A 15,340-nucleotide genomic window follows, 5' to 3' on the forward strand; every position below is an offset into this window, starting at 1 on the left:
CAGTGTAGCTCTCCTCTCCCCCTCTTACCTCACTTATATTGTGATATTTTCATTTTATCCATTCTATATCCTCACCAAGAAAGGAATTTATATGTTCATTTTGCTTTCTAAATGCCTCCTCTAATGATTTTTATCAGAAAGAAGGAATTCTTTCCCCTCCTCTTGAACAAACATGTCTGAACCTTGAACCATGGGATAAATTGTATTGTCTACCCACAGAGATGGTGTCTGATCATCCAAAAGAAAAGTTGCTATGTTGACTGAGAGTTTTCCCCTCAGCACTCAAGACAGAGGAGATACGACAGGAGTTGTCTCACTGAAACTTGACTCAGTACTTGATATCTACAATTTACTTCTGCCTGATGATTTGTGTGAGCACCAGGTGTGGAGGGGGGAGCACTGGTGTCCAAAGGTAAGAACACCCTTACCTTCTGTGAAAATTACAAGAGGAAATGTCACATTAGCTACTAAAGCCGATTGTTCTTCTGAGGTCATTAACTGATCTTACAGCAAACAAAGTCACTTATAGTCCTTCTGTTGTTCAGACATTTCTAAATTGAGCTTTCCACTTGTCACCCATTCTTAATAATAAAGGAGAAACAGTGTAATCTTCTCCATTGTGAACTTTTTACCAAAACAAAAAGCACATTTAAGTAAATCAAGAGTCAGCATCAAAGTGTATCTTAGAAACTTTATATTTCAAACACACAAACAAAATTTTTATATTGTTATTTCTTCCAATTAATATTATTCTGACATGGAAAAATATTACCAGTAATGAAAGCAAGTAATTTTTAGGCATTTTCCAAACCTTCCAGACAATTATGTCCATCATTGATTTAGATTTCCCACTTTCAGAAAAGAAACACCTTCCTTGCAAAGTCAATTCATTCCCTTCTAGTCAAATAAACACACTCCCAGCTAAGAGTTAGAATAATTGTATACATGCCCTGATTGTATACATGAAAATGAACTAGCATAACTCATCACCTCATGGAATCAGTAGGAATGATTCTTTAATAGGATAGGGAAAAATAAATAGCAAAAAATTGTCAGTTCTGAACTTATAACTTCTCTGAATTAAACTTACTTTAAAGAATCACAATACAGCAGAAAACTTTGTTTTCTTTACCACGTCTGAATTTTTCTCGTCTTACTTATTTTACCAACTGCAAAGTCTACAACATTAAAAGACCTTGTCTTCACATGTATCTCTCCTTTCTGGTTGATGTGTGTTTACACAATGCAGTGACTCAGAAAGGGATTTTTTTTTGTTTTGAGTTTTAGAGAACACTTGTGAGATTCTCTTGCTGTGTCCAGAAACATTTATTGCTTCTACCATTTCTCATGACCACTTCAATCTGATGTTGAATAGCTAGCATGAGATTTGTATGAACAGCCAATCTTCAAAAGGTCTTGATCTATCAGACAGTGCTTGGAAGCTATTGTAGCATTATGAAACATTAATTTCTTTTTAACCCAAGTGGACCTGAATATAATGTGGACCCAAGTGGACCTCAATAACATGACCTCTCATGTTTTTTGAGATGCTCTAATTTTACTGGTCTGAAGATCAGGTTTTTTGAGGCAAACTGCAAGATATTGCTTTGCATCTGTGATCCAAAGCAAATTTTAAGAGTTACATGTTGTCAGAGCAAAAGTTATTGGGCTCAGACAAACTCTCCTATCAGGTGTCCTTTTATCTGTTAGAATATTGTCCATCTCATGGAAAGGTACACTTGCATGCAGATAAAAAAGGCATGTCATCTCTACAGGTCTTCTAACACAAATTCCTTCAAACATTTCTGAAGTTCAATGTTCTCATCTCTGTTCTCTTCTGCTGTTCCCAGAGTAATCTCTGAATTCATCTCCATTTGCATTGACATATGTTGCTGTTGGATAAAAATTATATTATACACAAAATCTGCATTCATTGTTATGAAAAATTCTGTGCATTTTTACAAGCACTCAATTTATTTGGCATATATCTGGGATTAGTACAGATTACTTACTCTGTTGCAACTCTAATACAAAGATTATATTAATTACTCTGTCAATCTACAGGTTGCTCACAGGAAAATTTGTTTAGTTTTTCTGAGCCTTAGTGTTATTTCTTGGCACTCTCCAGGCCAATATGACCATTGTGCCACCAACAATCACTTGAATCAAAAGATCACAGTGTTATCCCAGTAATTTGTTGCTATCATGTAGACAATGACTCCCCAGCTATGCTGAAGTCTTCTGTCAAATAAACATTTGACAGTGTTTGTAATAGTTTGGGGACAGAAAATGCTTCTTTCTCTGTCAACAACATTAAATATAGGGTTTTTTGTGATTATATATTGAATACAAAGACCCCTACACAGCAGTTTACACAGTACTAACGTGAAGGGAGATACAGAATATAAAGATGATGATGATGATTCTTTATTCTGCAGCCCATATTCATAGCCACAATGGGAATTATCTATAACTATATATTAAATTATAGTTAATTTGCTCACAATTACTGGTAAAAATGGGTGAGAAGGACTTTAGCACAGAAGATGTGATAAATACACTCTTTAACCAGCTGAGCTCAGGGTCAATGTCACCTTTATCATCAAATTTGGTCAAATTATATTGACCAGAAATGTCCTAGAAATTATTCTGAATCTTGAGAATAAGAGACTTGGCCTCAAGCCAGTTCTGGAGCTCTTGAGCTTTTCTGAGAAGATGAGTGTAGTGAAGAATAGGTGCCCAGTCTGCTCTGGAACCCAGACAAAGGCTTGTGGAATGAGCTCCAGGTGCAAGTTCAAAACACTTCAATCTTTTAATTTTTCATTTGATTACATAGAATATGTGCATCATTTCCCCCATAAATTTGTTTTGAGAAGATAAAATAAACAAAACAATCCATTCCTCTTGCCTCACAACTCAAATTATGATTCCTGGATTGAGATGATCTGTGGTTTCTGTCAGAGTTTGCAATCATTTAGATTTATTATTAAGAAAAGCCCCAAAACACAATATTGTAATACATACATCTTTCTCTTGGGAAAGAAAACAGCATAAGGTAACACACTGGAAATTACTAGTTAAATTGCTGAATGCCCTACTAGAAGATATTTTGATATTGCAGCATAAGTACAATAATATGGCAGGATAGAGTAAAATTTACAGAAATCCTACAGAAGCTCTGAACAAATATTTTGAGCACACAAAGCAGAGAAAATCCTCATTACAGTTTTCTATTTCAATGGTGTTTTCCACCAAAAAACCCCTAATTTGGGCACACCTGTGCCTTCTCGTCATGTGTTGCAGAACTAGGTAAGAAGCAATCTTACTGTGCCTTCTAGCACACAGTTCACTGTGTAGATTTTCTGAAGTTACACAGGTCTAAACCACTGCCTGACTAGCACATTTTCCCCTGCAACTCTCAAAAGGACAGCAACAAAAACACTGAATGTGCAAGCCAAGGAGCTCCATTAATGACAGTCACCAAATACTGTAAATATTTAGTCCTTGTTTTGCCAAGCTGACTAAAGACTTGCAATCTGGTGTGAGATAAGCAAGCACCTGAACTCATAGTACATCAGCTCTTTCAAAGTGAACGCCTCTGCTTGTGGCTTTGTCCTGAAGCAGGGGCACAGCTGGGGTAGGTTATATTGCATGCATTGTGCAGCCTCCTCCTCCCTGCTATAAGAATGTGCACATTTACTACTGCATAGCCAGTGACTTGCAGATCGCCACAGAAAATTCCCCTTGATAACTGGCTGACATGCTTACATGTATAATATCCCATAACTGACTATTTCTCAGGAACTCAGGGTGATCACTCCTTAAAATTTTGGCCCACTGAGTGTGGATATGCTGAAACACCTTGGAGCACACTGGAAATTTTAGTGGGGATTTAGTGAGGATTTTCTCCATCCTGTCTACTGACATCATTGGCCTATTACCTCCACAAGGTATTCTATTCTCTTCTGGCTTCACTACAAATGCTGTACATACCTTTTTCCCTCTTTTTTTCGTTTGTTTTTGTTTTAATTACATGCTGGTCCAAATGCAATGTTGGACCCTCTGATTGCAAGTAACATTATGCGTGTCAATGTGGTGAGAGAAAAAAGACACACTACCTGGTGGTGAGTCTCATCTGCTAACCACGTTTTGATATTATTTGAAGGATGTGGAACAGGTGTGGTTAAAATTTCCAGGCATCTGTACCTGCAAGACAGTGATACAGGCACATGACTATTCTTGTCTGCAGGAACAGATCAGACATTAATGCTTTGTAATATATATTCAATTTCCAAGACGGGCATCTACTATTTCTAAAGCCATTTAACTTTTTTTTTTTCTTTCTTTTCACTGTAGACACTTTTCTCAATATTTTCACTAGGTCTTCTTTAGCCTAACTGGTTTCTAACCTGCAAGAGTTTTAAAAGGACTGGATGTATAGAAAAAAACTTATGATTTCTACACAAATAATATTTCCAATGAAAGTGAAAACTGGTGGCATGCTACTGAGTCCGTAGCTTAAAAAATTGTTCCTATGCGCTCTTTCCGTAATTAAAAATTGATAATTTCTTTTATACAAATCAGGAATAATGATTAATTATTAATTAAATGATACATTTACTTTTAATCGAGGATCCACTTATACACTGCACCTTCCAAATTTTAAGATATCTTGAGTTATCATTCCATCCTGGACAAGTTTATTTTTCATTTCATGAAAGCCTTTGCTGCCATATGCAGATGTCAATAGGAAAGCTATGTTGCCAGACAAAAAAGTAGTGGCATAGAGAGAGTTAGAAGCATTAACTGTTCATGGGCGTGGGTCCACTACTGTCACTTTGCTCTACTAATGGTGTTAATAGTACAGCAAAGGAAATTCATTCCACCAGCCTGACTTCCCTCTTTTATTTCTAGTAAGCTCTCCAGCTTACAGTGAAAGACTGCTTTCATAACACCCATGGATTATGAAATGAAATTGGACAGCATGACATGCAGTTCATCTCTGGTCTGATTAATATAGGTGGCCTTGAATGCAGAACCTGTGAAAGCATGGGGTAAGGTCACACTGAAGACAGACAGTCAGCTGTCAGAGTAAGATTTAAAAATACCATTTATAGTGGCAGAAATACATCAGAGAGTAAGGTGTGAGACTGGATCTGTGGGGTACTGTGGTCGGAGCTGTGAGAGAAGAATTACAAGTGCCAGTGTCTTACACTAGGTCATAACATCAAGCACGAGTTTGTTAGAACAATAGTTGGAAAAGCACAATTAACTGCTTCCTGAGAAAATCTGTGTTTGAATTTTATTCACTGTGTGGTTTACTCTCATCCTGACCCCTCTTCCACCAGAATTTTATGCAATCATCAGAAATGCACACTACCTTCTACATGCATGTATCAGCAGACCTCCAAGGAAAGCCAGAGGACAAAACAATGCGATGCTTAGCAGTAGAATATCCACTGTCTTTTCTTAAAAAAAAAAAAAAAAAAAAAAAAAAAGGTAATGTTAATTATATGGGAGATACTAGAATAGTTAATAAGTTGATGAATTACATATGGACTCATAAATATTGCTCTATTCCTGAACTGTCATAGATTTAAAAAATCATTTCCTGGAGATTTTTTTAGGGGAAAAGGGCTTCTGACTTCAGCACTGTTCCTTCCTCCCCTTCCTCCTTTTAGCCCTCAGCCTTGCTGCTGGTTTTGTCCAGCACTTCCTCTTGCTTCATTCTGCTCTCATATCCTGGGCATGGCCTGTCCTGCCACTGGATATTTCCACAGAGCCTTGATTCCTCTGGATATGAAACCCTCTGTCTGTCTGCTGTTGGTACTTCTGCTGCTGCTCCAGCTGCTCCTGAGTTCCTACTGCTGCTGCCTCCCATCTCCACAGACCATGGGTCCCCCACTTCTGCCTCCTCATCACTTCACACCTGTAACTGATTTAAGGAAAAATGAAAATAAAAGCATTTTGTCAAGTAAAATATTCTTTTTGATTCGAGAAGCAGCATTTGGTTTCTATTATACTTACCTTTTTAATCCTGCTTGGCATGGTGCTAAAGAAATGCCATCAGTACATATTTATATTATTCAATAAATACTACTACTCTGTACCTTGCATTTCTTCCTCCAAAATACCCAAAATAGCAATGTATTTGGTTGACTCAGAAATGTTTTTCTGGTATATTTTATTTCTTGTTTAATATCTAGCTTCAGAACCACAACTAGTTTGGACTGATTTTAACTAAGTATTTTGAAGAAAACCAGGCAAGGACAGCTCTTAAAACATTTATAGTCTGAGGCCAGTTAAACAATGGTTTTAGGATCAATCTAGATTAAAAATCAAAGTATAAAAGAATAAAAGTTCTGACTTTGAACCCATTTATTTCCACAAATTTCATGTGAAACCAAGAAAAACTCAGAAACTTGTGGGCAGAACTTATAAGAATATGCCTTATTTAAATTACAAAACTACTCTTTATTCACTTTAAGATCAAAAGGAACTTACTTTCTTCTTGCTGTCTGTGATGAGGGCTCAGAAAACTTATTCTGAACCACCTCTGGACCATGTAGTAGATTTTTTTTTTAGTTTGTGGTAATTTCTCTACATCATTCTGCTAACCCTACATCATGCACACACCCAGGAGAAGAGGAAGTCCTGTTCTTATCATCAGCTGAACCACAAAGAGGTTTGCTTCTCCTGCTTTCTTACTTCTTGCATTTTGGAAAGCAGCAAGAAAAAGAAGCACTTACATTCTTTTGGGTAGACCATTTCATGGTGGGGTTTGTTTGGCTTTTTTTTCAGATGCAAATCCTTTAATTTTGACAGAAATAACAGAACTTTGAAACCAAAACAAGTGGCTTGGTTTGCAAAAATGCAGAACACTTCTGAATTACTACAAACTTCAAAGTGATCTATGAATGCTCATCAGCTCTAAAAATTAGACCAATTATTTCAAGTTTCTACATATGAATAAGCTGATTAAACATTTCTTTTTTTAGCAGAAAGTTTCTATAGTAAACAGCTCAGTTCAGGTTAAATTGTGAAGATTTTTTTTGAGGGCATATGCTAATTCCAAAGGAGAATTAATTTTTCCTCAAGAGAAAATTAGCAAATTCTTTTCATGTCAAAGGAACATTTCAGAACAAATATTTTAGTTATGTTTTGAATTATGTTATTTCATTTTGATGTTTCAGCTTTTTTTAAATGAAGGCTAAAATGCCTTTTTAAAATGCCCTATTAAAGAAATGCGGCACATTTGCTAGATGAAACAATAGAATGTCAAGGAGATGCAAACAGAAAGCAGGTCATGCCACGCTTCTTCAAGACTTTCAGTAGAAAGAGATCCTGTAACACCAGAAAAATCAACATGTTCCAAAACAAAAATATAGAATGGATGTTTTCCTTTTCCAGTTACTTGCATAATGTCCATTTATGCATGTTTCTAATTAGAAGCAAATAGAATAATTTCCACAGAATACAGAGTAAAATGGACAGAAAAATTTGTCTCAGGATGAAAGGAGGTATGTAAAGAGATTTAACTGAGCACCTGACTGTCCAATGGAATATGTCCACAGATTAATTTTATAAAAACCACTGATCCTTCCTGAGTAGGAAGGAAGGAAATTGCTGCACCGCATGTGCAGTATGCTCCAGGGTAAATCATCCTGCTGCACTGAACACATGCAGATATTACAGCTTATGTGCCATGGGGGTCTTGTTCATCATAAACTTTTCTGAAGTGGAGGAAACATGCTGTGATTCTCAAACCTCAGCAACAGCTGTAAAGGAAGCTGGGAAGGCAGTAGTGTTGGAAACAGCTAAAGGAGACTGGCAGATGCTGAGAGCAAGTTTGGGTAGGCTGGAACCAGAGCAGGTGACTGCTCAACTCCATTTCCTTCTTCTGCTGAAAGACTGGCTGGGAATGAGTAAATCTACATGCCTCGTCCCAGAGGATCTCTTCTGATTTCCCCTGTGTACACATCAGATGTGTCTGGCCTGATGCCAGGCACACAGACCAGGCAGATGCCTCCCAGGCCATGCAGTGGTCCTAGGCTCTCTCTGGCTTTAGTGAGAGGAAAGGGGAGTCTCTAAAGAGGAATTCAAGACTCTTATGGCTGAAAATTTCTCTCCTTCACCACAGTGAAAATGAAGAGCAGTTAGGTTTCTTTCTCCAGATATTTTACAAGTGGAATGCTTTTGAAATTAAATGAATTAATTTAGGCCAAGAAGGGTTTCAGCAGACCAGTGGGATTCAATGAGGCATCTGATAGAGCAGGCAGCCAGTATCCAGTAAATTCTATAAGTGAATTTACATTCAATCCATTTCAAGCATAATATCTTGCCTGTTATTTCCTGTCCTCAGATAAATATGTATTTGAAGCTCAAAGATGAAGAGGACATATTCCAAAATACAGTCTGTTGTATTAAATAATGATACCTTGTTTTGTTTTACTACCCATAGTACTGTAGGGTTTTTTTGCATGTCAACACTCACGCTGGTCTCTATAAATACAGCCTCACACCACTGTACTACTTCCCCTCTCCCTAACCTTCTCCAGAAGCAGGAAGCTTTTGCATGTGGAGGCTTTTTTGTCGTCATGGAAAACACACCAGTATTAGGGGTTTTTTTCATAGAGGTTGAAGGAATAGTATTGCAAGACTCTTGTTTATTTTGTGCTCGAGTTGGGGCCAGAGCACATATATTTAAATGAGAGCTAAACCATTTCCTATCCCTGTCAGATACGAAATTATTCCATGGGTGTAATAAGGGACATTTTGGACTTGGTTCTTAAAGACTATATGGTTTGATGAATGGTAGGACTTTTGTGGATTTCTTGGCTTACTAACTCCAGTTGAAAGTATTTTTAGAGATGTGTGGGCTATCCTTTGCAGGGCGAGGCAACAGGGTGGAGGGATGATGGGGTTAGGACTTAGTCAGCTGCTGACCATTATTATTTCCTAAAGGTTGTCACGAGTCGGGTGTAACTTAACTCAGGACAACAGTTCTGTAAAAGTCACAGAAGTAGAACTCAGACTAAGGACTCTCCTTACAGCAGAGCTGTGCGAGCCTGGTGTGTGCCAAGGACCCTAGGTACAGTTACGCCCCAATACCAGGCTGGAGAAGAAGAGAGGCAATAATGAAGGAAATAATGAAGTAAATATAGTAAATAGTAATAACATAACCCATGAAAACAGTTATGAGTAGTAAGTACATAACTTACCATCATGAATAATTACTGGTTCACTCCATTCACTCCAGATCTTGTTTGCTATGCAAATCTCCTTCTTTACCCTCACTTGTGCTGCACATCTTTTTGCTGGCTTATGAAATGGATACTTATAGTTCTCATCAGTGACATTTGCAATCTATCAAGAGAGGTTTAGGAGATTACTTTAAAATATTTTACATTGCAGTTCAAACAGATATAAACTAGGGATGTCAAATACTATTATTTACATCTCTAACTAGTAGGAAGAGATTTTCAGAACAAGTCCTTATGTCCAGATACAATTTGACTGTCATCTGATGCGTATTAAAGCTCAGAACTAAACATGAAGACAGACTGGAACTGATAAGATGCAAGGAGGTATCATTTATGGCAGGACATTAGGAATTTGAAAACACTGATTCCCCTTTCATTTTTTATCACACTACATATAGGATGAACACAGTAACTATGGAACTGCAAGTTTCAAGATTTTGGTGGGGGTAGTGTGCTACACTTGCTTCTTTGTTAGAATAAAATTCATTTTTCAGCTGAAGAATGTCCATTGTTTTTGTGGCTATCCTGAAACATCTTTAATTGTCACTATGAAAAAAAACCAAACATATCACTTCAAAAGATCAAGTCCAAACATGGAGTGGTGGAATTTAAAGCAGAAAGATCTTTAAATAATCCCTAATCACTTTTAAATACTGAAGCAAACTTTTATAAATAGACAATGTTAAAAATTTTAGGGGTAATAAGAGAGAAAGCTCTTGCTTGCAGAAATTAAAAGTGATGTTGGAAGGCTGCAATGAAGTAGAAAGTATGAATCTCATACATGGAGAAGCATGGAATCTTTGCTTCCTTGGTGTTAGGAAAGCATGATCTGTTCTCTTCATACTGACTGATGTGGTGTGGATTTGACTCTGTGCACCATGTCACTTCTTTCTCTTCCCTTTAAGGCTTTTCTAGTTCTGGTGTCTATTAATATTTTGTGGTACCCAAAGCACAATATGAAACTTCAGGGGAAACTCAGCAAATGGGCAAACTCACCTAGATGGGCAAATTAGTCACAACCTGCATCTTTCATGTGACATGCTGGTAATATACACTTGAACAGCATTTGACCTTTGCCTAACACAGAATGATTGACTCAGTCTGTGGTTCAATGCAATCTACAATCTTCTTTCTTCTGTGATGACTCCTATATTTTAATTCCTTATTTTGTGTTGACATATTTGGCCTGTATTTCCTAATCATAGGATTTTCCTTATTACTGAGTTTTGCCTTGTTGATTTCAGACTTAACCAGAATTTCAAATTCTAATCTTGTTTTCCATGGTACTTGACAACCTTTCCTAGCTTTCAGATGATACTTCTTTTTCTATAACAAAACAGTCAATGTGATCTATGTGATAATGATGTACAATTCAAATTTCATATAGAAGGCAAAAACTTCAAATTCATTTCAATGCAAGCCTGACTCTGAAAGATTTCATAAATTTTAATTTTTAAAGATTTTAATTTTTTTCAGAAAGACAAGTTGGATTATTCATTAAAGACAATGGGATTTCTTTAAAGTTTGTTTGAGATTAAATTCTGTTAATTTTGAGGGATGTCTTGTTTCTGTGGAAGTTAAATTGTACAGACTAAGTGTACTACCAAGGAAACTGATTACCTTGTGATCTGTTATTTTCACTTGGTACAAAAAACACTTTTTCCTTGCTGAACCAATAGTAGGTGGAGGTTTCCAATGAATTTTAATACTTCTGTTTTCAATTGAAACTGAGACATTGATTGGTGGGTTCAGCTTCTCTGAAAAATAAAGATCACATAAAGACCTTCTGTACCTCATGCTCTTTCTCCTATTTAAACTGATGTAAAACAAATGAAAGTACATCAGTTCTTAAAATACACAGCTGAGTGTTTTGGAGTTTGCCCCACCCAAAGAAGACATTCTAGCAAGTGACGCATTTTCTTTGAAGTTGCTGTTCAGTAAGTGCCTCAAAATAAGGGGACGTAGTTGGGGTTTTTCACATATCTTTCTAGGAAAGGCAGAAAAAGTGGAAGGAGAAGAAGGACCTCTCTGGAGTCAGTGTTGGTTTTGAGGAGACCTTAATTCTGCTACTGGCTTCATGTCATGTAGGATACATGTGTTTTGTCTACCCACAGTCCTGGAATTATTACTTTAAAAAAAATAGAATTTAATCTCTCACAGAAGGATTACAGAAGGGGCACTTAGAAATTCTTCATAGAATCTTAGAAGGGTTTGGGTTGGAAGGGACCTTGAGAACCATCTAGCTCCAAATCCCCTGCCCGGGGCAGAGCCACCTCCCACTAGAGGAGGTTGCTCAAGCCTCCATTGAACCTGTCCTTGAACACTTCCAGGGATGGGGCATCCACAGTTTCTCAGAACAACCTGTTGCCCAGAGAATTTGTCTGATTCAATACAGGAAGGTTTCTGAAGATGCTTAAGAAATATCTCTTTCTCTCTCCTGTAGAGGAGCAAGCAAGCACTTGCTCTGGAGGAAGTACAGTATTGGAAGCAAGGGACATTTGTGTCCCCAGGATTTCAGCCTTGGATTCATATAATCAAATCTATAGTTGTTTTTTAGCATGGCAAGTGTTAGAGCACTGCTCCTGAGTGTGTGCTCAGTACTCAGGCATCCTTCTCAGCTGCTGCTGCATTTCTATGAAAGGAGGAACTCCAGCTGGAGTTTTCTGAAAAATCCCTCCCAGCAGAGACAGAAGTGCATGGCAAGTTTCTGCAGGCGGGGTCAGTGAGGTCTGGGGATGACAGGGCTGCAATGTGAGAAAAGCCAGACAGAGGCAGAGAGGGTGAGTGTCAGCATTCACTCAGACCCATGCCAGACAGGTCCATGCAGCTGCTGTGCTTGCTCTAGCAGCCTTTGACGGCGGGGGCACACCATGAGCCCTGAGGAGACATGAGCCATGAGAAGAGGAAGAAGCAGGGGTTTTATGTTTAATCTCTAAAATGCTGCTGCCAGACCATTCTCCATTCTGTAAGGATGTCAAGAATAGGCAGCAATTTCATGTCATCCTTCTGTCATATGTCAGATTATAGCTGGCTCTGATTTCAGTGTAAAGATTTAGGTAAGCAAACAACTCTAATGTCTTAGAAAAGGTTACATGAGATCTAACTCAGAATAAATATTTAGAGTTTTGAATTATATTTTTGCAATCCCTTGAGCTAATTCCCAGGTTACAGGTCTGGAAGATGATCAACATGTTAAAGACTTAAAAGGCATTTAAACTTGCAATCTTTTCTAAATTTCAGGTGAATTTCTTACCCATGAGATTAATTCAAACTTCCCAGAGAAGTTAGGAAAAGTAATTTTATATGATCATTCAAAACTCTCAATGATTAAAAATAACTGCCAAGATATTTTTAACTTAAAAAATAAGTTAAAATGCTACTAATGTTTGAGAACATTCATATTCTTAAATTCAGGTTATAAATGAGACTTGTGACTATTTAGGTTCTTTTTCTTAATCACACTTGCTCGGCACTATAAAAAAAGGATAGAAAATAAAAAAAATGGAGAAACAAGGGTGCAATGCTTATAAATATTGTTTCCTCACATTAGCCTATATATTATTTTAATTAAAATTATAGATAAACAGTGTTATTAAATCAGGAAAAAAAATTAAATAGACTTCAGCCCTAATCCATTTTGTTTAATGTTTGTGTAATATGCACACTAAGATGAATGGCAAAATAATTAGAATTAATATTATGATTTTGTCACACCTATTTCCTTTTTTGCTTTTCATGAAGTAACCAATAAACAAACTTTTCATAATATAGAATAATAGACAATATTTACCTATTGTCTGAGGTGTGAAAGATTTGTAATAAGATGGTCCTCTTGAGCTATTTGTCAGATTCCTCACAGTTATATTTAAATTTATTTTCCTTGATGGTTGGAAATGCATTTGTTTCATATAGCATCCAATATTTTTCTTCCTTGCATTTTTTATATATTGCTGGCATGCAAAAACCTTTCCTACATGTCTGTGAGAAGGAAATATAAGGGTTTTTTTTTTAATCAAAGACTTAGGTCCAAAAGCATGGTTTCATACTTATTTTGCTAAACATCCTTACTTGTATGAGAAAAAGATCTGGATGTCTTCAGGAGCTTCTGCTTTGATGTGCCATGTGCAATTGAAAAAAGAAACATTATATATGATGCACGAAAGATTCTGAATGTAAACTGCAACAAAGAAATGGTAAAGAGAAAGTCATGTTTAGTATAAATTGATTTCCGGATAACAACCTGATGATTGCCTTTACAAACCCATTATATTGACTTATTTCTAGAAGCATGAAAAAGTACTGTGTGAGAAAAAATAGGTCTTTTTGCTTTTTAGACAGTGCAGACTGGTAAGCATATCAGCTACTAACACCAAAGCCTTACTAACCACTTAAAAATAAATTAAAATCTCTGATCATTTAAGAATTGCTGAAATAATGGGATACAGAGGGCAATTTTTATGATACATGAGTTGCTAGGGAAAATGAAAAGAGTGTTTGGGTCATACTGACATCTTGCTCAGTGGAGCTGGAGTTTTCTTAATCTGAAGACATCTAATAAAGGAAATAATTCTGCGATATCTCAAGGTATTATGAACCATATTCTTAATATATCTGTACAAAAAAAAAAAAAAAGTAGCAGAAGATAATAATGAGATTTCAGAATTTCTCCAAGTAAGACAGGAAATTATCATAAATGCTTGGATGTCCTAACAACAAGCAGGAAATATCTGACCTGGAGGTGCCTCATAAGTAAATTCTGTCCAGTCACTCTCCTCAATCATGTCTTCTGTTTCTTTTGCAAAAAGTTGTGTCTTAACTTTAGCATTAAAACCAGAGTGCAATTGAAGACGTATTATTTTTTCCTTCTCCTGCAGTCTTTCCTAAGAGGAGGAAGAAGAAATTCCATGAAGGCAGACAGTCCTAAGTATTGAAAGAGAAATTATGCAAACTCATCTACTGAATAATACAATATATTATTTTACTTTACACAAAATACAAAATATTTATTTTATGTGCAACCTCTGAAGAACTTACTTTCCTTTCCTTAGAGGTATTGAAGAACTTATAACTCAAAATATACTTCACAGTGTATTTCTTGGTTTCTTCTTTTGTCAGGTTATTGTTCCAGGACAAAATAACTCTTGAATCATCCTTGGTGGCCCACAGAACATTATGTAGCCTAAGTGCATCTGCAATTACAATGATATTACATAGAGAGAGGATCCTCCACTGTGTACACTAAGGAATTGTCTCTCAGCAAGGCTTGCATGCCCACTAGCTCTACCAGGACCTCTGTTCTTGCATGGAGTGGGAGCTTCTGAGCTTTGCTGAATATGACTTTCAGCAATGGGAACCATGCTGCTCTTTCCAGCTCTCAAAAATAATTGATTCACTTTTGCCTGTCTTGGACACCTCTCCTACTGCAGGTCTCTGTTTCTCTCTCTGGGCTGTAGAAAGTTCTTTGACACGTTCGGATCAGACATGTGGGAAGGTTAGCATAGGGTGAACTGTTAATAGTCTACTTACCCTTTATATCTTCTTTTCCACTTGCCAGAATTGTGCAAAACAATGTCTTATGTTGGAAAAAGCTTAATATCAGCAGGACAGGAATGACTGCAATGCATGCCATAGCAAATGTTTTGGGCCACAGGTCTGAGGAATCTGAGACTTTACTTCCAAGTTTGGTTGAAAATGTAGTTAGAAGATAACGTTTTCATTTTGCATCTGTGAAATATTAGGAAACAGTCACCTAGATGCTTAAAAGGTGTCTCAAGTACAAAAGGTAAATATGAAAAGACATCTATTTGACAGGTCTTGTTGACTGGTGCCTGCTGTCACCAGGATGTTTGCATTCAAGCCCACTCTTTGACTGGGTGCCACGGCCAGAGAGAACATGTGCCACAGAGCACTGGTTCTGAGTGACAGCACAGCTTTGATTGCAAGCCAACAGCACAGATATGGCACTACTGACACTGCAAGTGTTTATGCAGTTCCCACCTGACATAACCATGACAAGATTTAAGCCCAGTAGCTCTACTTGTATGTGTTATCTGGCCTCTTGTGACCGTAGAGAACTG

The 15,340-nt window shown here is 37.0% G+C and overlaps 1 protein-coding gene across 1 annotated transcript; it reads right to left on the bottom strand.

The window, feature by feature from the left end:
* Nucleotides 1-758: 758 nt before the first annotated feature.
* LOC135295308 (interleukin-5 receptor subunit alpha-like) lies at nucleotides 759-14,947 on the bottom strand. The gene is made up of 10 exons (XM_064411293.1): nucleotides 14,790-14,947; nucleotides 14,298-14,452; nucleotides 13,996-14,143; nucleotides 13,332-13,440; nucleotides 13,054-13,241; nucleotides 10,884-11,020; nucleotides 9,222-9,366; nucleotides 5,381-5,468; nucleotides 4,119-4,206; nucleotides 759-1,892 (listed from the first exon to the last, which is right to left on the bottom strand). The coding sequence occupies exons 1-10, from the start codon at nucleotides 14,890-14,892 to the stop codon at nucleotides 1,770-1,772; spliced, it is 1,284 nt and encodes a 427-aa protein (XP_064267363.1). The 5' UTR covers nucleotides 14,893-14,947; the 3' UTR covers nucleotides 759-1,769.
* Between the last annotated feature and the right edge of the window lie 393 nt (nucleotides 14,948-15,340).

The sequence above is a fragment of the Passer domesticus genome, chromosome 2 (assembly GCF_036417665.1).
Source record: "Passer domesticus isolate bPasDom1 chromosome 2, bPasDom1.hap1, whole genome shotgun sequence".
Lineage (NCBI taxonomy): Eukaryota > Metazoa > Chordata > Aves > Passeriformes > Passeridae > Passer > Passer domesticus.

Coding starts and splice junctions, on each gene's coding strand:
- LOC135295308 (XM_064411293.1), bottom strand. CDS start 14,892: ATGGCATGCATTGCAGTCATTCCTGTCCTGCTGATATTAAGCTTTTTC. Junction 13,242..13,331: donor CAGATCTTTTTCTCATACAA/GTAAGGATGTTT, acceptor TCCTTCTCACAG/ACATGTAGGAAAGGTTTTTG. Junction 4,207..5,380: donor CTGATACATGCATGTAGAAG/GTAGTGTGCATT, acceptor ACTGTCTTGCAG/GTACAGATGCCTGGAAATTT.